The sequence below is a fragment of the Malus sylvestris genome, chromosome 13 (assembly GCF_916048215.2).
Source record: "Malus sylvestris chromosome 13, drMalSylv7.2, whole genome shotgun sequence".
NCBI lineage: Eukaryota > Viridiplantae > Streptophyta > Magnoliopsida > Rosales > Rosaceae > Malus > Malus sylvestris.
Window position 1 is genome coordinate 6,644,725 of NC_062272.1, and position 23,738 is coordinate 6,668,462.

Below are 23,738 nucleotides of genomic sequence, written 5' to 3' on the forward strand. Positions count from 1 at the left end.
TTTGACAAAAAAATAATAAGGGTTCATCTACACTTTGAAACAAAGGACGACTTCACTGGGGATCGAACCCAGAATCTCTGGTTTCGTAGACCAGCGCCTTATCCATTGGGCCATGAAGTCCGAATGCTTGTTTTGCTAGGTTTTTATTAATTTATACGTAATGGCCTCGCTCGTGAAAAAAGCCAGAGCGCTTCCTGTCAAAACTGACAAAGTGAGCCTAAAGAGTTGAAGGGAAACTCAACGGATACAAATTCTGTTCCAAAAGCTATAAGCCTATTTCTGAAACAAAGTGCTTACCCTTTCTTTCTTTTTTTTTAACTTTTTTGTCTCTGAAAGTGGAATCACATTTCTCAAAACTACTACTCGTGAGTTGTGACTGCTATCTTGGTGTCACTCTCAGTGAGCTTGGCAGCCTCGTCATCTCCTTGCAAATATCCGGCCATATTCAACTTCGGCGACTCAAACTCTGACACCGGCGGCTTGTCTGCAGTTTTCGGTCAGGTGCGTTTGCCCCCCGGAGAGTCCTACTTCCACCGCCCTGCCGCCAGGGCCGGCCCAGGCCCAGTGCAGGAGGGGCGACCGTCCAGGGCCCAAAAAAATTAGGGGCACCAAAATAATTAGGACGGTATATTTATATATGTTTTTATAAGAGTATAAATTTATAAAATTTGATTCGAAAACACATAAATTTAACTAGAAGTGGTGGTTTGTCATTTGAAAATAATAAGGAGGTCTTGGGTTCAAAACACCATGTGTGCTTATTTACCTTCCTTTTTTTTACAAATTTCTTTTTATAAGAGTATAAATTTAGAAAATTTGGTTAAAGGATCAAGAAGTTTAATTAGAAACAATGATTTTTGTTGTTTAAAATTAACAAGAGGTCCTAAGTTCGAAATGCTACGTGCATGTTTATCCTTTTCAATTTTTACAAATTTTTGTTTGGTTGGTAATTTATTTTTAGTTACTATCTAGTAGCTATGTGGGTTGTTATTTTTAAATATTCGTTTTAATTCAAGTCTAATCTTCAACAAAGAATAATACGTAGACCAAATTTGCAAATTATATGACGTGTCATCAAAATGTTTAATTTAGTAAGACTCGAAAACATCATTATTTTTTAGTCCCATATTGACAAAGTTAGTAAATAAGAAAAAAAACACCTCACGATTTATTCAAAAACACATTCAAAGTTCAAATGGAAAACAAAACTCATCATCTATCTACTTGTAAGCCCGAAGTTTTTTTGTTTCCCTCTCTCAATACAAAATAAATTAGTTTTTCTGTGTTTCTAAATTATTGAGTTTGAAGTGTTTTTCTAAGTATAATTTTTTCGATGTCTTATGTGTGAAAATAAATAATTTTCTTACATGAAGTTAGGGCACTTTTGTTTACGTTGCCCCGGGCCTCAAAAATCTCTGGACCGGCCCTGCCTGCCGCCTGCCGGCTGTTACTGCAAATGACAGGCTCGCTTTACCGTATCTTAGCGCATATCTTGATTATGTGGGAAGCAACTTCACACACGGAGCCAACTTTGCCACGGCGGGCTCAACCATCCAGAGCGGGTATAGTCCCGTCACCTTGGACGTTCAGTACAATGAGTTCTACGATTTTCGACCAAGATCCCAAACCGCTGGTAGTCGAGGTCGGAATTTGACATGTGTACATATACGTTTTCCTTTTGTATTAAAATGAGTTATGCTTGCATTTGGCATGTGTGGCAAACTATAATTTACACGTAAGGAACCAAGAATAAGTGTTTCTACGTACATCTACATGTTTTATTAGTTGAAAAAACTTGCATTAATGCAATGCAGGTGGAGTTTTAAGCAGCTAATGCCAAAAGCAGACGATTTCTCTCGTGCTTTATACACATTTGATATTGGCAGAATGATTTAACAGCCGGTTTATTCTTGAACATGTCCACTACCCAAGGCAAGGCATATGTTCCTGATGTGCTAAATCAGTTTAACAGTATTGTTAAGGTAATTAGCAATACAAACTCTGACTAAAAACAACATTTAATTTGGTTGTGATGTGTGTTTTAATTCTACACGTAGTATATATATGATCAAGGAGGTAGATACTTTTGGATACACAATACAGGTTCCATTGGTTGTCTTCTATATGATCAAGCAGAAAGAAATTCATGAGCGGGTTACTGAAGCTTCATTTATCACAACTTATAGTCAGTAGGGCAATTACAATCGCGCAATTGCACACACAACATATAGATACATCAGAGGTGATCACTACGTGAGGAAGAAGCACTAACGAAAGAATGGTGGTCCACGAGCACTATCCTTGAGCTTTTGAAAAGAGAGAAAGCGACTTCCTGTTACTTGCAGTTAAAGAATCTAACATATCGCTTTGGTACCTGCACAGCTTTCTCTATAGCTTTCTGGAAGGTTACCCTAAACTACAGGAGGAGGCATACCGCAAGAGTACAAATGCGAATCAATTGAGCTGGGCGAATCCACTGTTGCATCTGAAGTGATTGAGATCAATTATCATTACAGTGATGTCATCCAAACTACCCCTACTCATGGCAAGTCTCACAAGCTCCTTACAAGCAGCCACCAGTCCACCCGAAGAGGTAGGTTGAATCTTCGTGCTTACTTGCTTTACCACTGATATTCTTCTCGACTTTGATGGAGGCCTTTCATTTTCATTCGGAAATTCATTCTCGCTATCTTTCCAGCTATCTGGAGATTGAGTCTCTTTTTTGGGTGATTCCATCTTTGTGTTTAATCGCTTTACTAAGGATATTCTTCTTGCCTTTGATGGAGGGCTTTCATTTTCACTTGCAAAGTCATTCTCACTACCTTGCCAGCTATTGACCGCCTTCTTAAAGCCTGGGGATTGCATCCCTTTTACTTGCTTAACCAGCGAAATCCTTCGCAACTTTGATGAAGGGCTCACACTGACACAGCCATAGTCATCGTCATTCAGAAGATCTCCTGAGGGTGCCGATTTCTTCTGAATTGAACATAATCGTTTCACAGTATCGATGGCTTCTTGGTTGTCAACCTAGGTAAAACGGTTCAACATCAGAGTTAGAAAGAACAGACTTTCATTATTCTCAGCAGGGATGTAGACTCAGATATCCATTCATGCACCAAGAAAGACTTTAACAATTAGCAGAAAAAGAAAATGGGAGATTCATCTAACGGACATAGAGATTTATCTATGCAAAATGCAAGTCAATACAAGCAATGAGATATCAGCAAAAGCATTAATGACTGCATTTCCAGTTTTTACAATACTTCCAAATAATAAGATAGATATTTCATGCATGAAGGGTTCCGTTCTTACCTCTCCCCATAGTCCATCCGAAGCCAATACAAGAAATTCCATATCTGGAGTCAGCTGCAGGATCTTTGTTTCAGGCTCGGCCACCACCCAGTTTTTCAGATGAGCATCTCCAATGCTTCTAGAAACAGAAAGAACCCCGTGAACTCTCCATGCTCCTCGGTGGAACTCTACATAACCTCCCTAATCACAATACCAACAATTACCATCAAAATATTTCCAATATATGTCAGTACTATGTACTTGTGACAATGATTATGTTAAATACCTCATGCTCTATTCTGTTGCGTTCTTCCTCCTGTTCTGCCTTATGATCCTTTGTAAGAGCTTCCGCCACTCCACCTCTACAAAGAACTGCCCGGCAATCTCCCAAGTTTGAAATAACAACCTCCTGCCCTTCGATTAAGGCTGTGACACAGCAGGTTCCGCTGCCTAAGCCCTGCATTCACCCGAAATCATCAATAAACCTTTACTAATACAGACCATGTTCTCAGTCATAACTAACAATATTACTCCCCACAATTCAGTTGAGCCGAACAACATTTTCATGTATCGAGGGAGGCTAATAATCAATGAAGTTTTCTAAGCAAATTGGATGGAATTCATCATTTTTTTTGCTTCCAAATGTCACGTTTACACCTCACGCCTCTAACATGTAATCAGTCAAGAGAATTAAGGATGCAGAGAAACCAGAATTGCAATTACCTGTTCCAAGAACTCCTGGTCTGTCTTCAGATACCCAGCTTTAACTGCCTCTTCAGTTTCCGTATGCATTTCCATCATTTCGACAATATTATTGTGCAAATTCTCAGCAACAAAGTCTGCGGCCCTCTTCCCACCATGCCCGTCATACACCCCAAAAAACGCCTACAAATTGAAGAAAAAGAAATTAAATTAGAAAAGCCAACAAAGAAAGTACTAAAAAAAAAGGGATTCCAGCAAACCCCATAAATGATTAGAGCCAATTTGCTTACTTTCTTTGACTTCTGTCCCTGTAAGCAAGAAACAATCTTGTGGGTATCTTCCATAAACTTCTTCTTGCCTTTGGAGGCGGAGACCCCAACTCCAATCCCGTTGAAGCAGACGGCGCCGTTCTGAGGGGTGAAATCCCGGAGCTTCTCGGTTTTAATTTCTTGCAGGACGTTCGGGATCGCAATCATCGGGGGTCTCTTCCGCTTCAGAGAAGAAGATGAAGCGGCAACCGCATCGAGCACGGCGGCGGTAGCGCATAACGAATCGGAATGCGAAACGGGGAGTTCTGAGCTCGCCATTGTTGTAGAAAACGTAGAGAGAGAGAGAGAGAGAGAGAGAGAGAGGCGCCAACGGCTAGAAAGAAAATGTGAGAGAAAGTGATGGGCGAGGACTGAAGTAGTAATAAAGCAGAGGATTGGAAGGGGCAGAGAGAAGTTAGGGTTCTGGTGGGGTCAAAACTAGGAGCCGTTAGGAATGCGGTCAAAACTTTGAAATAAATTTGGTTCCAGAAACTTTCCCGGATAAATTTAACTGAAAAAATAACAGAAATTTCAAGATTTCAGTCTACCGACTATCTACAGTTGTAATAACAATTTTGACTTTTTCGAGCCAAAAAGTTGGATTTGACCAGTTGGGTTAGGATTGATCAATTCATCTGTGCTAATCGACAGAATTGAATTGATTGATCTATCAGACCGTTTTGTGTTACAATGTAACGTTAATTGGAACGAATTCGATGATAACGAACTTATATATGGTATGTTTTTGTATTAAAAATGATTCTTGATGTGACATGTAATACTTTGACGGTCCCTTATTATAATCATTAAACTCTTGCTCTATAATATTAGCTAAATTATTCGGTCAAGTATCTTCAAGTTACGTTAGGCCCTTTTGAATTAGTGAAAATGGATTGGATTAGAGGTTTTAATAGCATCGGGAAATTAAACCAAAAAATATTTATAGATGTTGGGCAACTTGCCTACGTCCCCTTTGGCGGACTCGGATCCTCGTCCATCCATTATATCTGGATCACCCAATCTCAACCATCCGTAATAGAATCGTGTGGCTTAAAATGAACTATCTTTTCAATTCATCTTCCCCCACTCTCCTTTACAATTACCGAAGCACATCGACATCAACCCAAGCTCCTTCCTTAGCGCTACGAGAAAATTTTGCAAGCGTCCATCCTCAAATCAACAGTTGCAGACAGCACGACGAAAGCCCTTGCATCCTTTGTGTAGTTCTCGTGTTGCACGCTCACCTCCGTTGAGTTTGCAACGGCGCGTTTAGGTTTGTTTGCAGCAATGATGGTGATTGCTGTAGTGGAGAGGGGAAGGAGAATATGGGTGATCTGGAAGATCCGGATGTAATGGATCCGGTGGGAATCCAAATCCCTCTTTGGCGATCCCATGAGAAATTTCACTACAAGACAGTACAAATTTTGTTCAAGAAAAGAACCCCTCCTTTCTCAGTCTAAGGTCATAAGCTATTTCTCACCCCTTAAATTAACTCTTTTGGTGCCTCACTTGTATTCTCGTATGCTTTCTCACAGAGTAATGCTAGGTAGACTAAATTTGCAAATTAAGTGATGTGTCACTAATAACAAATAAACATGTTAATCAACATTTAAGTAATAATCCAATTGTCAACTTTCATGTCATTTGATTTACAAAATTTGGTCTCCGGGTGATGAAATGAACTAAGCTTCATAATAGACTAGTAATAATGTAGTTCAAATTTGCCTTTGGTGAGAATCGAACCTAAGACTTCTCACTTACAAGTGAAAATGAATATCACTAAACTGTAGTACTAAGTGTAAGTGAAAATGAATATCACTAGACCGTAGTACTAAGTGATACCTGTAAAATCAACTTTAGATTACAATAGAAATTCAAAAAGAAAAACAAACATGTCGCAGTCCGCTTGAGCGTCAGTAGTCCGCATGAGCGCCTTTCATGTCTAATACCGAATGCCTCTCGACTGTTTTTGTAGAAAACCCTTTTGAATCTTCGATCCCAATTCCATCCCAACATGATCAATGTAAGTGGTATCATCAAATTCTAAGCCAGTGTCATGGAAGCAATTACGAAAAATCTAAACATAAGCAATTACCAAAAAGGTTTACTAACATAATTGCTGATGAGACTGCAGGACTACTATCCATCGCCATGTTCAAGGTGGAAAACCAATGGTCAAGAAAATTCTGGTATTCGGTGGCAAGCTCGGTGGATTAGGGGTCCTAGCAAGGCTTGAGAAAAACCCTAAAAACCATCCACCCTAGCCAGTGAAACAAAGAAGGAAGAAAGGAGTGCAATAACGACTGTTTTGTTGATAAAATGATTTGGGCTAATCTGAAGGATGTGCATGCATGCATGATAGTATATTCAGGTCGGTCATGAGAATTCAAGGGCCCTGTGCGAAAGAAAGTTGAAAACCTTGAGTAAAGCTAAAATCGTAATTGGTTTTCAATTGTAGATCTATAAATTGTAATAGGACAAGGAATTTTATAAAAACTACTAGTGGAGCCATGTATTAGTTTTTTTCATTGATTTTAAAAGATACATGTAGACCTGGCATTTTGGATCTGATTCGTTAACTCGACCCGACCCTACCCCACCCGTTAATATTAGTATTTGGGTGGTTGCTTAACGGGTCAGGTCATTAACGGGTGAACCCGTTAACAACCCATTAAATAACGGGTCGCTTTGGGTCAACCCGCTAAACCTGCTAGCACCCATTAGTTGAGGATGTTTGAGTAATTTCAGTAAAACCTTAACAATAAAAAATAAACTCTTAGCTTTTTCTAATGAGCACAGTTATCACCACACTGCACAGAAAAGCTTCTGCAGCAGCAACAACAAGGTAGCTTCAATGGCGGCTCTGTTGACCACCCTGGTAAAAACACATCTCCAAACCTGCTAAGCAAACACCTTTATCTGCATTATACTGTGCTCATTAGAAAAAACTCATTATGTGCGTTTGTTCGTGTTTATTGCCAATGTGGCTCGCCATTGTTGACTCTCTTTTGTAAATTCTTATGAAGGCTGGTGTTCCTGACGGAGTGTTCAATGTCATAACCAGATTTGGAAAGATTGCTGGTGATGCCATCAGGTGAAGTTCATAATTTCCGTAGTTAATATGTGTCAGTGTATTGGAATGCAAAAAAAAAAAAAAATGTTAACGGGTGAAACAGGTAACCTATTAGATTAATGGATTGGGTTCGGATGACCCGTTAGCTTAACGGGTTGGGGTCAGATTGAACCCGACCCAAACCCGATAAACCCAACTCATTTACAAGTCAGGTTCAAACCTTTGTGTCATTTTTTTGTGAAAATTGATGCATTTAACATATAGAAAATTGAAAAAAAAATGAAAAGTGTTGATGCACAAAATCAGCGAAGACTTTGGTACAACAGAAAGTATCAGGTTTTGTGACCTTCGCTTGGTTGCTTCGGTCACTAGTGAGGATAAGTACGTAAATGAATAGAGACAGAGAAGCAAACACAGGATGTACGTGGTTCACCAAGATTGGCTACGTCCACGGAGTAGAGGAGTTCTTATTAGTAGTGAAGGGCTTACACAAGTACAAAGGATCAAGCTCTCAATTTAGTGAGTTCTTGTGAATGATTTAACACAAATGGCATTAGGCAATATTGTGGGGGAATGACCCCTATTTATAGAAAAACTTGTAGCTTTGTCACATTGACATGTGTCATGTTATGATTGGTTCTTGATGTTGACACGTGCTGCGCTCTGATTGGCTTCTAATCTTGACACGTGTCGAGTAGTGATTGGCCTCCTGGTCGGAGGGGAACTCTTCTGGGTCCTTGACAGTATAGCGTTGGCCGGTGCTCGGTAGTTTCGGGATTGGTCAAGTATGGTACAAACAGTGCTCCCCTAAGTTCCCGAGTGAGGGAAACTCCTCGGTTGGGGACTTGCAAGATCCAATCCCTTGAGTAATCACGAAACTTCTAAGTACCGAAGTGTGGTCTGATCTTCATCTGCCCTTCTCTGGAAGTACTTTTCCTCCATCCGGGAATGGTGTATTTAGCTGATGTTGACGCACAAGGTAATGTATCAATTTCACTTGAAGCTTAGTTGTAGTTTCGGGCTTAGTCAAGTGTGATACAAACCCTATAGTAGGAGTCCCCCAAGTCGCCGAGCTAGGAGATCTGCCGAAAGAGGTGACAGACAAGGTAAGCAGTCAAACTTCCAAGTAAGCAACCCAGGATCAGAGGTTTGACGTCGGCTTCCGGTTGATTGTTCTCATTCTCCTTGTCTCTCATTCAACTGCCAGGATAAGGAGAAGCAAATGAATAAGAGATGATATGAGATACTTTTGCTTTTGAAGAAGTAACTTTCCACAGGCTTATTCTTGAACTGTGCTGGAGGGTTTTCTGGTGCCCTTCAGAGTATAAGGCCGACTCAAAAATTTGAGGGTCAAAACAAGTCCATCAAATCTAGAGTACGTTCGACCTTGATGATATGGGATACTTTTGCTGTTGACGGAATAATGAATGTGGTATGGAAAGGTGTCGTGCTGTAGTGATCTGTTTCAGCTCACCGTTGAACCTTCTGCTTCAATCTTTTGCATGGCAGAAGTGGTGTGCAACCTTTGCATTTAAATGGTCCTTCAGAACATTCCTTCATAGTGACTCATCCACGCTTGGCAGCTTCATTGTAAAGAGCCAATATCTGATCAACTGTCATGAGGTATTTGCCGGTGGAATTCGTGACCTTGACAGCAGTTGAGGATGAGTACTCGAGAGCAATGCTAAGTAAGCAACCAGGCAAAGGCTCCAGGCAGTCAGTTCCAAATTGGAGGTTTGATTTCAGGTTCCGACTGACTGCTCTCTTTCTCCTTGTCCTGCAGGTGTGGACAAGGACAAAGACAAAGACAGGGAGAAAGCATGATATGTGATACTCTTGCTTTCGACCCTGATGATATGAGATACTCTTGTTCTTGGTGTGGCTTATTTGCTGAGGTATTATCGGGGGGAAATAAAGCTGAGTATTTCGAGAGGTTATGTTGAGGGTGCCTTTTCGAATGCGAGAAAGGGTTGAGCATTTTTGCAGGTTTGCCTGTCCGTTGAGGAGGGAGGTCAATGTATATAGGGATTTCCCAATAACAAGTAGTAATGCTATTCCTTTACCCTTCTTGGTCACAGCAATGTAGTGGGAGCTGCCAGCTTCACGTGTTTTAATTTTGTCAGAGCACTTTGAAAAAGTGGTATGTGGTATCTGGAAAGCTGATATTACGTGTGAAGATTACAGACAAGCTTTATCTAAGGAAATCTGGCTCTCGAAGTTCTGAGAGTTGTGCCTCTTCGGTTTTCGAACAAGCAATCCCGTCGAGGATCTGACTCTCGAGATTCGGAAAGCGGTGCTGCTCCGGTTTTTGAGAAAGTAATTATGTTGAGAGTCTTTTCTCGAATGTGAGTAAAGGTTGGACGTTCTTGCCAACTTGTCTTGCCGCAAAACACGGAGGTCGACACACATAGGGACTTTCCAGTTGTCAAGCAGTGGTTCTGTTCCTTTACCCTTATGGGTAATAGTAGGGTAGCTGGAACTTCGAAATTCTCGTGCCTAAACTTTGTCAGAGATCTTTGACAAAGTTATATGTGGTACCCGAGGAGTTGATGGTGCATATGGAGAGCGGTGATTGAACAGTAAGATTCACGTGCTTTCTACTTCACTAGAAATCTTCGACAGATTGCCCGTAATTTCCGCAAAGCTGATTGTGCATGTGACAGGTGCTGACGAGGCTGCAAAAGCAGGTGCTTCTTCGATTTCTGAGATCGGCCCTCGTGGTCTCTGAGCAGCCCAGCTTTTGAGAAAGCAAACGCCTCTTCGATTTCTGAGATCGGCCCTCGTGGTCTCTGAGCAGCCCAGCTTTTGAGAAAGCAAACGCCTCTTCGATTTCTGAAGCTCCGTCGAGTGCAGATTTTTATAGAGGCTGGCATTAAGTTCCACAGCACACTTGAATCTCTACCAGTAGAAGCTCATTTCTTGCACTTCTAAGATCTTGATTTGTCTGACCTCTTCCTTCTTCAACACATTTGAAAATGTCTGGACCCTCCGACCGTCGTTTTGACTTGAACCTTGGAGAAGAGACAGCCACGCCTTCTCCAGACAACATATGGCGCCCATCCTTCATATCCCCTACTGGTCCTCTTACCGTTGGGGATTCTGTGATGAAGAATGATATGACCGCTGCAGTGGTGGCCAGGAACCTTCTCACTCCTAAAGATAACAGACTACTTTCCAAACGGTCTGATGAGTTGGCTGTTAAGGACTCTCTGGCTCTTAGTGTTCAGTGTGCAGGTTCTGTGTCTAATATGGCCCAACGCCTATTTGCTAGAACCCGCCAAGTTGAATCATTGGCTGCTGAAGTGATGAGTCTCAAACAGGAGATTAGAGGGCTCAAGCATGAGAATAAGCAGTTGCACCGGCTCGCCCATGACTATGCTACAAACATGAAGAGGAAGCTTGACCAGATGAAGGAATCTGATGGTAAGGTTTTACTTGATCATCAGCGGTTTGTGGGTTTGTTCCAAAGGCATTTATTGCCTTCGTCCTCTGGGGCTGTACCTGGTAATGAAGCTTCAAATGATGAACCTCCAATGCCTCCTCCTTCTGGGGTTTTGTCAAGTACTGAGGCTCCGGATAACCACCCTCCGGTGCTTTCTCTTTCTGGGGCTTTACCGACTGCTGAGACTTCCCCTAAGCAACCTTTGTGAAGGCTCCCTTTTGTTTGTTTATTTTGACTCATGTATATGTACATATTTGTGGCTTATCGAAAATATTAATAAATAAGCTTTGCTTCATTTCAACATATTGTGTTAAATACACCAAAGCCTTCTTCATAAAGTTCTTTGAATTTTTGCTTTTGTTGAAACCTGTATTGTTGAAGCTTTGTGAGTGAAGCATGTAGTTTGAGGTAGTGTTCCCTTAATTTCCCGAGTGAGGAAAACTTCTCGGTTGGAGACTTGAAAAATCCAAGTCACTGAGTAGTCACGAACTTTTGAGTACCAAGGCGTAGTAGCATATGGTGGGAGTCCCCCAAGTCTCTAGTCGAGGGAGTGGACGAATGAGGTGTCTTGCTAATAGTCCATGTCGTAAGTACCAAAACTTCATTCTTTTGTTGTCTAAGTGGTAGCCCCGGACTTTTTCTTCATATATTTTGTTTATGAAGGTTGCTAGGCCCGAATAAGTGGAATTGCAGAAGGTGTAACGGTTGGTAGCTGTTTTATGGAAAGCCATCTGACTACGATAGTCTTGCACAGGATGACTATAGGGAGATACACACACATACTGCTATGATAGAGGGTGTAACCGTTGGTGCATTACAATCATAATGGAAGCATCACAATGATGGAAGCATCACAATGATGAAAGCATCATAATGATGAAAACACCATAATGATGAAACATCATAATGATGTTTCTTTGGTGGAATTGTTTTTCATTTCCCCTAACACCCTGAATTGGTTTTCAATATAAGACCATCATCTGTAGCTCGAATCACAAAGTTGTCTTCATGAAAGTTGTTCTTTAATTCCTTAACTACAACATATCCAAATTTGAGAGCCATCAGATCAGTACAACTCTAGAAATTCAGGTACGACGAGTGATTGTTCATCATTTGTCTGTCAACACGTCAGACCTGTTGTGAGCTTCAAAAACTCCATTTTCTCTTGCTTATATCAACATACTTTCTTCATCGAAGTTGTTCCTTAACTTGTGAACTACAACATATCCAAAATTGAGATCCCTCGGAGCTGTATAACTCAAGAAATTCAGGTATGATGAATGACTGGTTATTCTTTTTCTGTCAACCCGTCAGATTTGTTGTGAGCTTCGAAACTCCATTTTCGATTGTTCAGATCAGCATGCTTTCTTCATTGAAGTTGTTCCTCATCGTCTCTTTCATAACATATCAAAAATTCAGAATGAACTAATGGTTAAATATTTCCAGATCGTCGAAACATCACAGCAGCTTCGAAATCTGCAAGAATCCGACTGTCCTGCTTGGAGCTTCAACACTTTAATTTCCGTGGCTCAAACAGAAATGGTTCCTTCTTGAAAGTTGTTCATCTGCTCAAGAACTAGAGGGTGTCCAAAATTCAGCTCCATTGGAGAAAAGCAGCAGCTGCAAAAATTTGATAGAGAAAAGGAGGCGAAGCTTCGTTGGATTTCTAGGCTGGGGAAGATTCTAGTTTTTGTAGCAACTTCAGTACTGGTGAATTGCTTGTATTTTTGTCCATAACTAAATTTTGGACTTTGAATTATTATTTGATCTATCATAATATGTTTGGGAACATATATAAGTGAACAAATAAGAAGGAAAATTTTGGGCCCTTGTGGGTGTAAAACAAAAAATGTTTATGTTTACCCAAGTGTTTTTGTACAAGTTCAAGGGCATCTTGGGTTTTGTGAACAAAATTTGTTTATTTGGAGCAAGGTTTTGTGTTGAAGCTTTCTAGGTGAAGCTTTGATGGTGAAGCTTTGATGGTGAAAGTATGTAGAGGGAGCTTTCTAGGTGAAGCTTTTTTAGGTGAAGCTTTTTTAAGTGAAGCTTTTCGGGTGAAGTTTTTTTGGGTGAAGCTTTGTGGGTGAAGCTTTTGTAGGTGAAGCTTTGATGGTGAAGCTTTGTAGATGAAGCTTTCTAGGTGAAGCTTTGATGGTGAAAGTATGTAGAGGGAGCTTTCTAGGTGAAGCTTTTTTAGGTGAAGCTGTGTAGGTGAAGCTTTTTTAAGTGAAGCTTTTCGGGTGAAGTTTTTTGGGTGAAGCTTTGTGGGTGAAGCTTTTTAGGTGAAGCTTTGTGGGTGAAGCTTTTGTAGGTGAAGCTTTGATGGTGAAGCTTTGTAGATGAAGCTGTTTTTTTTTTTTTTTTTTTTTTTTTTTTTTTTGGGCGCTTGACACGGTCTTCATTTGCTTGTTTTGTAGTGACTGTGGAAGACGGATTGCTTTCTGATTGAGAAGGGTTCCGGCATCGCTTTGCACCATCTTCATGTGGGTAATATAGGAACTTCCTTATGTTTTGATCATGCATGTAGTGATAGAATTTGTTTCTTCTTATTGTAGATGTCAGAGCCTGGAAGTTCTAGTGATGAGGGCTCTTCTAGCTTTAGCTCTAAGTCTGAGTCTGCAATGTCGGAGTCTTCAGGGTCTTTGTTAGAGTCCTGTACTAGAGAAACATTGGATGATCTTCCCAACCGTCGAACTTTAGCTATTGCTAGTTCTTCCTCCATGGCGTTGGGTGAGGGGGTTGTTTTTGATGCCATACCCATAGTTCGCTCTGAGTTCACACTTGAAGCTTTGAGGGCAGTCTTGTCGTCTGCCTCGGCACACCGGGAGTATTCATGGCTGAAGCGGCCAGCATACATACGTAATGACTCGTCTGGCTTCTGGCGGATAGTGTACAAGTCATCTGCAGAGTGCAAGCGATCGGTTTGGAAAATGTGTTGGGAAACAAATAGTTTCCTCAATTCCTCAAATGAGTCTACCGTATCAGGTGTAAGACGACAATACCAATTTAGAGCTCCACCAGAGAGGGTGGAGGGGAAGAGAAGACATCGCTCTTCGTCGGTGTGCATCCGGTATGCCATGGTGGACTCAAAGAGGTTAAGGTGCTCAATCGGGTCCTCTTTTCCAGTATAAAGTTGCAAGCCAAGCTTTTGCTTTGTCTTTTCTTGAAGGGGGGTGTTGAGGATCCTCCTTGTAAGAGGGCCAGGCCTGGGTTGGTTCCAGTCAGGTATTTCAGCCTGACGTTCAGCCTTCAACTTGTTTACTTCCTCAAGAAGTTGTAGGACAAGGGGGTCCTGAGCGGAGTTATGTGTCACTGGAGCTTTCTTTCGTAAATCTCCATCTCCTCTTGGAATTAGGAAGGTTTGATCAAGGGCATGTGATTTTTCCCTGGACTCGCTGTACTGGCTTCCAGGGTATGTCTGTCGGAACACCTCTGAGTCCCCTGTACCCTCATGTCTCTCTGGGACTTGTTGCCCCTTCCCCAAATTGGTGGCCGGCTTGGGCCGTGGCAGGGGACTGAGTCTCTCAGAAATCCTTGGGTCATTAATCTTTGAGCTTATATGGATGGAATTCTCTCGACGTTGCTTCAGGAAATCCCGACAATCGCGAAAGACGGCTTTCGATCCTTCTGCCCCTTCAGCAAAGAGGTGTCTCCCTCCACTTCTCATGGTTCGGGTCGAAGCAACTGGGTTAAGAGAAGCCTCATGTTGATTATCAAGTCGAGGGGTAATCTGTTCCCTATCAGGGATATCTATGTCGAATGCATGTGACCCTCCATGTTGGAGGGCACCCAGTTGATGGTTGACTTCCACGGGGGCAACAAGCTCGCGTGTCTGAGCTTGCCTAGCTTCGTGGAATGTCTCGAAGAGCTTCTCATATTGCTCCTGGAGGACCTCATTCCTCATTGCTATCTTGTTGTTCTGAGCTTCCAACTCATCGACTTTAGCTTGAAGAAGAACTCGTTTTCCTTCCTTCTTTCGTTGTTTCGCACTATGTGCAAGGGGGGTGTCATTCTGTGTGCTGTGGCTTCCTTCGCTTCCCATGTTGGAGAGGGATGCCTGATCAAAAGAAAGTGTACGAATGATAGAAACCAGCTTGACACAACTGAAGAGAGTAGGAAAAAGTGTCGTTTCCCACAGACGGCGCCAAATGTTGATGCACAAAATCAGCGAAGACTTTGGTACAACAGAAAGTGTCAGGTTTTGTGACCTTCGCTTGGTTGCTTCGGTCACTAGTGAGGATAAGTACGTAAATGAATAGAGACAGAGAAGCAAACACAGGATGTACGTGGTTCACCAAGATTGGCTACGTCCACGGAGTAGAGGAGTTCTTATTAGTAGTGAAGGGCTTACACAAGTACAAAGGATCAAGCTCTCAATTTAGTGAGTTCTTGTGAATGATTTAACACAAATGGCATTAGGCAATATTGTGGGGGAATGACCCCTATTTATAGAAAAACTTGTAGCTTTGTCACATTGACATGTGTCATGTTATGATTGGTTCTTGATGTTGACACGTGCTGCGCTCTGATTGGCTTCTAATCTTGACACGTGTCGAGTAGTGATTGGCCTCCTGGTCGGAGGGGAACTCTTCTGGGTCCTTGACAGTATAGCGTTGGCCGGTGCTCGGTAGTTTCGGGATTGGTCAAGTATGGTACAAACAAAAAGAAATAAGATATAAAGTAGCCAAAGACCACCAGCACTAACAAATCATGTTTGTTAACTACCTACACATTTAGGTATATATAGATAGGAAGCTTTTAAGAGCAACTCCACTGTTGTGGATAGCCCAGTGAATCGGGGAGGTTTTCAATCCAATTGCCTTCCCTTCTTGCTTCAGCCCATGCGGGAGATTAGGTTAGGGGGGGACAGTGAGAGGGTGGGGTCGAATCGCAAGCCCGAGTGCCTTAGGGCAAGCTAATGCAAGGCTGAGGTCAGGATAACGTCACCATATTAAAAAATTAATAAAAAATGTAAAAAATTAATAAAAAATGTAAACAATTAATAAAAAAATCCGGAAAAAAAAAGATTTAATTTTTCTATAAATATCTTATCATTATCTTCCACCTTACACCATAATTGTATATTTTCTCAAATACTTTGGGTTGTAATTTCTTATTTAATGAAACGTGGTACAACGAGACCGATTAAAAATCATATCCGAAATTTGAAATAAAATTATTTTTTATTATTTTATAAAATAAAAAATGCTAATATTTTATTGCATATTGTCATGACTATTCAGTTTAGGGGTGGAGATGCAAAAGACAATTATTGTTCATTAAAGGCAGTTACTGTTCACTAGAGAGGATTCAATAGGCAGTTGCCCTGGGGGGCCTTTCCTACACTAGAGTTGCTCTAAGGGAAGAGATTTCCATTTTTTTTTATAAAAATGGGAATTAGTTGTGGGGTCCATACCACATCGAACTTTAACAATCCGAACCGTCTATTTTTCAAGTTCTACCTCATAAATCATCATTGCAAAATATTAGCCAAATTGGAAATATTTAAGACATCTAATTGGGTTAAAAAAATTTGACGAATACTTTGTTATATAAGAAATAATAAAATTTTATCTTGATAATTAAATAGACAAATGGTTTCGGATTTAATTGAATTTTTGTAAGGATGATCTATGAATCGAGACTTACAAAATAGACGATTCGGATCGTTGAAGTTCGACGTGGAGTGGGCCCACACACAATCCTCATTTTTTGAAAAAAAAAAAAAATCTCTTTGCATAAAGAGCTTGTATATAGATATATATATACATGCAAAAATGAAAAATCGGGCCCTCACAATTTGGGGCCTTGTGCTGTGGCACCTCTTACACGCCCTTAGTGGCAATTCTAAGTATATTATATATACATAAGCTCTATCTCCTTTGAAGACTAAAATTTTTGGCATGTTCCCGATCTATTTTTTCTTGTATCCTCAATAAGTAAACATGACCAATGTACAATACATCACAGTGAGGTTGATCCTTGACTCTGCATAACTCCAGGTAATTCTTCCTATTACTCCTTCATCTGATACTCATACCACTATTCCAAGTACAAATACTGGTATTCATACTCGGTTGAAGACATGAGCCATTACAAGACAAAACTACTCATAATTTATGGCTGCTTTACCTCACTGTAGTGTGTCGCACTACTGGACTAAATGTCTCTGAGTAGTCTAAGCCTTGTTCTTGACTATAACCTTGTGCCACCAACCGTGCCTTACACCTTGCAACTGTCCCATCAAGATTTCTTTTGATCTTATATACCCATTTACTCCCAATAACAGTTCTATTATCTAAAGGAGGAACTAGTCTCCAAGTTCCTTGAAATATCAATGCATCAAACTCTTCTTGCATGGCATTTGTGGTATCAGATCTTTCCAGTTTGGTGATGGCTGCCATGAAGGGCAAGGGGGAGGATTGTTCTCTATTGGGGAATATAATAAATGACTTGCGTTTTTTGCTCCAATTTTTTGTTTGATTCAGAGGTGAGTTGGGTGCAGTGAGGATGTAACTTGGCTGCACATAGGCTTGCACGTATGGGGCTGGGCAGCAGCTTGGGTGGTTTGAAGACCCCCCTGATTTGCTCAGAGATATTTTATTTGAAGAAAGTTTGTAGGGTTATGATTTTATGTATTATCATTTGAGGATAATTCTCTTTGTTGTGCGGGACGCTCTTTTCCTTTCGACCGGGTTGAAAGCCCAGGCAAGGTTTTATTGAGGCACATTATGCACGCTATCCTCAGTTTGTACGTGTTTTATTTTCGGTGCAATGAATAACGTACTTTTCTCTCGAAAAAAAAAAAAAAGTAAACATGAATAATGATATAAATCTGGTAAATTATGTTGTCCCAAAAATACGTTCAATATATAGGTATATAAATACTTTTCCCACCGACAACAAATATTTTTCCCACATAATAGGGAAATTTTGGGGTACCCTCCAAGCAACCTAATTCTATATATAAGGGGTGTGGTTCAATAAGACGGAAATATACCTACACCAATCTCTCTCTCTCTCTCTCTCGCTCTCTATCTCTTTGTTTTGGAACACAATCGACCTAGGGTTATCACAATCTCATCCTCTTCCTGTCGATCCCCAACTGGTAAATTCGTAATTATATACAATTATATGTCATGAGTCATCCGCAGGAAGAAAAGCCTTGTTGTCCGCTCTGCGCGGAGGAGATGGATTTGACAGATAAGCAATTGCACCCGTGCGAGTGCGGTTACGAGATATGCCTTTGGTGTTGGCACCAAATAATGGACATGGCCGAGAAGGACGAGAGGGAAGGGCGATGCCCTGCGTGCCGTGCACCTTACGACAAGGAGAATATCATAGGGTCGACGGGCCCAAGGTATGAGAGACTGGCGGCTGAACTGAAAAAGATGAAGATTGAACTGAATAAGATGAAGATTGACACGGAAGCGCGTTGCCGGAAGCAGCAGCTCAGTGGTGAGGGAGTGGTTCAACGGAACCTTGTTCACATAGTAGGGTTGCCGCTTGACCTGGCGGACGAACACCTTTTGCGGCGGAGAAAATATTTCGGGCAGTATGGGAAGGTTGTGAAAGTTTTCATCCGGCGATTTACGGACAATACGAGTAGTAATGTATATATTACTTACTCGAAAGAGGTGGAAGCGATTCGTTGTATTCAAAGAGTCGATGGCCGGACGTTCCTCTGGTCGGATGGTAGAGCTTTGAGGGCATGCTTTGGTAACGAGAAGGTATTGTCACGCATGCCTAGAAAGTGTGCCTTGCAACAATCCTCGTTGTATGTTTCTGCACGAGGAGGCCAAGTCTCGGATTCTCAAGACAGGAATAGTTTAGGGTTTAATTCTTCCCTAAAGATGTAATTATCGATTTGTCATGATTCCTAAATTTTATATTCATATGTATACGATACTTTACGTTGGAAAAATTACAAGTAAATTATAATGTTCTTTTAAAAAGCACTTAGACAATTAGGCTGAGACGTGTGTATCTCGTTCTCTTTAAAGAGATTCAAGCCCACTGCGGTAATAAAGTTCACAAACCGATTGACTTGTCCTCTCCATGATACATGCACCAACACTTGATACTTAGCATCACAAAAATATAAGGTCTTGTTTGATTATGTTTTACAAATTAAACTGTTTTGTGAACCCCCCCCCCCCCCCCAAAAAAAATAACATGCTTTACATTTTGAATATGAGATGGTAGCCAATATTTAAAAATTAACAAATTTCGATGGTAGCAAATATCATGGTGGTGAGCGTGGCGATAGTGACAATGGCGTTAGGAGGTTAGATTCAATCTTTTGAAAAGAGAAATTCAAACTCAAGTGTTGATGAGTGAACACCGAGTCAACTTTGTTAAGTCCAAATGTGCTATTTTAATCTATATACCTTTAAGCAATGTTTGATTCTTAAACAATAATGTTTCAAGAAAATCTTGTTCATGATTAATTTTGCTTAACTATAGTTTCATTCATCGTCATTGTTGATTAACCAATTCGAAACGTATTTGTGATTGATATTATACTTTAACAATCTATCATGTCAATTAATTGATCAAAACACAAGAAAAATAAGTAGAAAGATTTTATCAATCAAACAAATTAAATCTCGTTTTGTCTCCAAATTAAATTCAAAAAACAATTGTTGTTGTTATTTCGACTCAAAAAAAAAAAAAGTCATTCACACTTAAAAAAAAAAAATTTAAATAAATAACCAATGAAAAAGGGAAATTTTTTGGCGCCCAAACGACGTCGGACAACTGAAATGGCATTCGGTAATTTCAGTGGTTTGTACTTCTGTCGGTTAGTCCTTCTAAGCTCAGCCTGCAACAGAAAATCAGTTAGCATTTCATCGGCAGATTGACTTTTACCTCCTTCCGCTCACTCTGACTCGCTCGACTCAACTCACCACCACAACCTTCCCCCCCCCCTCCGCCTCCAAATGCTTCTTCTCTCTGCAACCACCCACCAGCACCCGTCAATTTCCACTTCTACCCTCCTCTTTCCCCCTATTTCCCACAAACTCCCCGCCTCCCTCAAACCCAACGCCACCTCCACTCCCCGACCCCATGACCTCCTCACCATCAACGCCTTCTCCCCCTCCTCCCTCCAAAACCCCAACCCTAGCTCCCCCCAGACCATCCGCCACGTCACTCACTCCGCCTCCGATGGCGACCCCGATTCCAATTCCATGGTCTCCTCCGCCTCCGCCGTCGCCTCCGCCATCCGCAGAGCCTCCACTTCGCCCGTCGACTTCATGCAGAGGATCGAGAAGGACCAGAAGGGCGGCATCGTGCTCCCCAGCCCCGACTTTCAAAGACTCTGCATTCAGCAGTTGGACCTCTTTCGCCGAACCGTCGACCCCGGTGCTCTCCTCTCGGTCAGTTTAGGCAAAATAATATCTTACTATCTATTAATCACATTGCTAATTTTGTTTGTGTATGATTAATTATGGATTACATTTGTGTACGTTCATGTATGTATAGTATATGAATATGTATAATTTTGGATTCATACGTATATATGTGTGTATGTGTAGGTGTATGTACGACCAGCTGGTAGTTATGTGATGGACCGATTAGAGCTGCGTAGGGTAATTTGCCATCCAGGAGTGAAGGCATCAGACATTGTGATATTAGTCGGAAGTTTTAGTGTTGCTGCTGGTTTTCGCGCCGCAGAGGCCGTGCTCTCCAATCACAAAGTAGATACTGAATTTGAAGTATTAGTGTGTAGTTTTAGTTGTGGGTTGATATATTGTGACTGGATATATTCCGTTGGGAATTGAATTTGTAGGTGGAAGTTGTAGCTGAGTGTAAAGCTGTGGTTTTTCCGATGGTGAAGCACCCCTTTGTGGTAGGCTTCTTGGTTGCTGAACTTCCCGGGATGGAAATGCCTCCGCCACCCGGGAGTGTTCAGGGTGAGGGTCGTGATTTGGTTTGCCGCCCGACTCCCGAGGAAGCCTATGCTTTGCCTCCAAGCTCCAATGTCAAATCTTGGGGTACTCCTCGCAGTCTGGATGATCATGCCGAACCATCATTAAGAGTTTACAAGTTTAGTGCTGAGCAGATATCAAATGCAATCAACATTTCTCGGTCTATAGCTTTGGCGTATGTTATGGATCAGGTACTAACAGTGAAATAATAATACTAATTTTTACTTATGATGTGTGGCGGCTATGACTATATTTCTGTCTTTTAAAGTCCATTCGTCTTAATTACTGATAAAAAAAATGCATACTTCTGCAGAAGGCAATGCTACTCCAGCAGTCATCATGGCAGAATAATGTAAGGATGGGTAGTCTGGTTGAACAAGTAAGACAACTGTTATTGCATTTGTGATTTGGCTTTGCATTTTCTTAATATGGAAGTGATTATTTTTTTATTTTCCTCACGCTATGTATTCTTCCAGATTCGTGGTCCTCTTTCTAGCCTTCGAACCTTAAGTAAAATGTTATCCATGCATATGAAGAGGAGTGAGGTTTGTCTTTGTATATGACCTTTTTTATAATTTTTGTCTTACATATATTCATTTTATGTTCTGTATTTACACTGGAATGGTGTGCTAATGTAGATTTCTTATGACATTGTTGAAAATATACGGGTGCAAGGCGATCATATGAAAGATACCCTTCAGCAACTCCAGGATGCTGTTTACTTGACCAAGGCACTTAGTCTCTCTCCCTCTCTCTCTCTCTGACACGTTTTAACCATACACATTCTGTTGTCATTGAGGCTTCTTATACTGTCTTCAAGGAGTCAATCTGTTTATCAGCAGTTTCCTAGTCATTTTTGGCAATCTGTTCCCATTGTCGTATGTCCTTTCAAAATTTTCTGAGATATGCATGCTCAAGATATTTTTCAGTCATAACTGTACTGTGTAGTTGGAACTTACAAATTTTCTCTGAGACTTAAAAAATTTGAAGTTGTCTATATTATTATCGCTATGGGTCAGACACACTGACCTTTCCATCTGATTTTTCTAGGCTAATATCATGCGCTCTGGTGAACATGATTCAACATATTCCTATCCTGACTCAGCGAGGTCTCGGTTAATGAATAACCTTCCAAGGGATAGTTCCAGCATTAAGATGCAAGTTCCAAGCGAACAACATTCTCTAAATGCCACAGCCAAAGATACGGAGATGCCCATGCCACCCCTAGCCCTTGCTCCTTTACAGCAAAATGGGATTAGGTAGGCTACAAATTCTGAGATCATCACTTCAGATTCCAAAGAATATGGAAAAGAAAAACAAAATTGAGTATATCACTATTGTTTTCACTAGTGCACAGAGCTGGATACTTGAAATTAACTCCCCTCTTATAACATAGAACATATCATTTTGCTAATGCTTGTCAATTATGTCAGGAAGACCATGCAATGTTTCTGATATACTCGTAGATTTGGTTGAAGCTGTACGACCTCTTGCTAAAAACCAGGAGCGTGTGGTAGAACTGAATGAACTTGGAAACTCTTTGCAAGTTGCTGTAGAAGAACCTGCTTTGCGACAGGCTCTGAGCAATTTAATTGAGAGTGCATTACTGCGTACGCACAGTGGGGGAAAGGTAGAAATTGTGTCTTCTGGAGCACCAGCAGGTGGTGCTCTTGTAGTAATTGATGACGATGGGCCTGATATGCACTATATGGTAATGGTTGCAGACTTTGAACTCTACTAACTTGATCTTCTATAAACAATTAGAGATTTAACTTTTCTTTTATTAGTCGATTGTAACTCACCATCACTGCATACGGTTTGTCATGGATTAACTTTAGTGTTGGATTATCTGTCTTCAGACACAAATGCATTCTCTCACTCCTTTTGGAGCCGATCTCTTCTCAGAAAATATGGTTGAAGACAACATGACCTGGAACTTTGTGGCCGGGCTGACAGTTGCTCGTGAGATCCTCGAAAGTTATGGCAGTGTTGTCCGTGTCATATCACCCCGAATCACAGATGCTGAACTTGGAGCAGGTGGAACTCGAGTAGAACTGTGGCTGCCTTCTCTCATGGAAATGTCCGATATTGATGACCCTGCTCAGGAGGCGTAGCAAGAATTGAAGCTTTAATCGGTAAGATTGTTCAAAGATCAGAGAATTAATCCTGCCTCTATCTGATGATTTGCGAGAAAGAGGTGGTAGAATTCGGAAATTGTTTCCTTGATGATGCGTCTAAACCTAGTACTTGCAATTTGGTGGAAGTTCTGTATAGTTTTTCCCCCGTTCCACACCATGCATACTCTTGTACATAAAATAAGGCGCTATCGGAAGCCGCATGCGTATATGCACCGAGTGTGGTTTCCTGTTTGAAGATTCATCAGTCGTATGTAAAAGTTGTCCGTAAAGCTTACAAACTTATAAGAGTATAAAACACCTTGCAAACTTGATTTCTTGAGTATGTTAGATTTCATGTGGCCCTCCCTTGTTTTTGGGCCCTGCTTTGTTTTGTGCCTTTTGGGCTTTTACAAAAATTATACTGTCCAAAGCTAGGGGAATAAAACAATAACAACAAAATCTTTTTGAACTAAGTGTGGTCGGCTATATGATTGAATATTCTAAGATTTCATGAACTTATTCATGACAAAAGATTTAACCAAACAAGAGTTGAAAAACCAACAAGACCCGACCCCCACCTTGGTGCACGCTGCTCAACATCTTAGCACGTCAAAGCCATACTCATGCTTGGGTTTGGGAGATTTGGTTTGTTGCTTTTTTTATGTCGAAATTATAATAATTCAAGTTTGTCACTAACTTGGTTCTTCCACTACCCCCCACGAATCACGAGCAAGAACGAGACTGCAAAAAACTTACTTTAAAAGAGAATTTCGCCTCAAAAGGAATTAAATTCAGCTCCGAGCGATAAAAAGGGGTTGTGACGATACAAGAAAATACCCCCCCACGACACCTGAAACATGGTGCTGTTTAGGC

General features: G+C 41.0%; 2 protein-coding genes, 1 non-coding gene and 2 pseudogenes across 3 annotated transcripts; 3 read left to right on the top strand and 2 right to left on the bottom strand.

Annotated features, from left to right (window-relative positions):
• Nucleotides 1-47: 47 nt before the first annotated feature.
• Nucleotides 48-120, bottom strand: TRNAR-ACG (transfer RNA arginine (anticodon ACG)). The gene has a single exon. It is a non-coding gene; the product is annotated as a tRNA-Arg (tRNA).
• Nucleotides 121-160: 40 nt separating this feature from the next.
• LOC126596813 (alpha-L-fucosidase 3-like) lies at nt 161-2,150 on the top strand (annotated as a pseudogene).
• On the bottom strand, nt 2,148-4,660 carry LOC126597580 (probable protein phosphatase 2C 14). Its single transcript, XM_050264376.1, has 5 exons — nt 4,284-4,660; nt 4,015-4,176; nt 3,578-3,748; nt 3,313-3,492; nt 2,148-3,027 (listed from the first exon to the last, which is right to left on the bottom strand). Exons 1-5 carry the CDS (start codon nt 4,578-4,580, stop codon nt 2,455-2,457), a joined length of 1,383 nt encoding a protein of 460 aa, XP_050120333.1. The 5' UTR covers nt 4,581-4,660; the 3' UTR covers nt 2,148-2,454.
• A 13,175-nt stretch (nt 4,661-17,835) lies between these two features.
• On the top strand, nt 17,836-18,771 carry LOC126597584 (putative general negative regulator of transcription C16C9.04c; annotated as a pseudogene).
• Nucleotides 18,772-19,639: 868 nt separating this feature from the next.
• LOC126597579 (chloroplast sensor kinase, chloroplastic) lies at nt 19,640-22,863 on the top strand. The gene is given in 10 exon segments (XM_050264375.1): nt 19,640-20,196; nt 20,356-20,517; nt 20,610-20,939; nt 21,062-21,127; nt 21,225-21,293; nt 21,387-21,479; nt 21,799-22,007; nt 22,186-22,459; nt 22,608-22,662; nt 22,665-22,863. Coding segments are annotated over 10 exon segments (1,746 nt in total). The 5' UTR covers nt 19,640-19,758; the 3' UTR covers nt 22,715-22,863.
• The last annotated feature ends 875 nt before the right edge of the window (nt 22,864-23,738 follow it).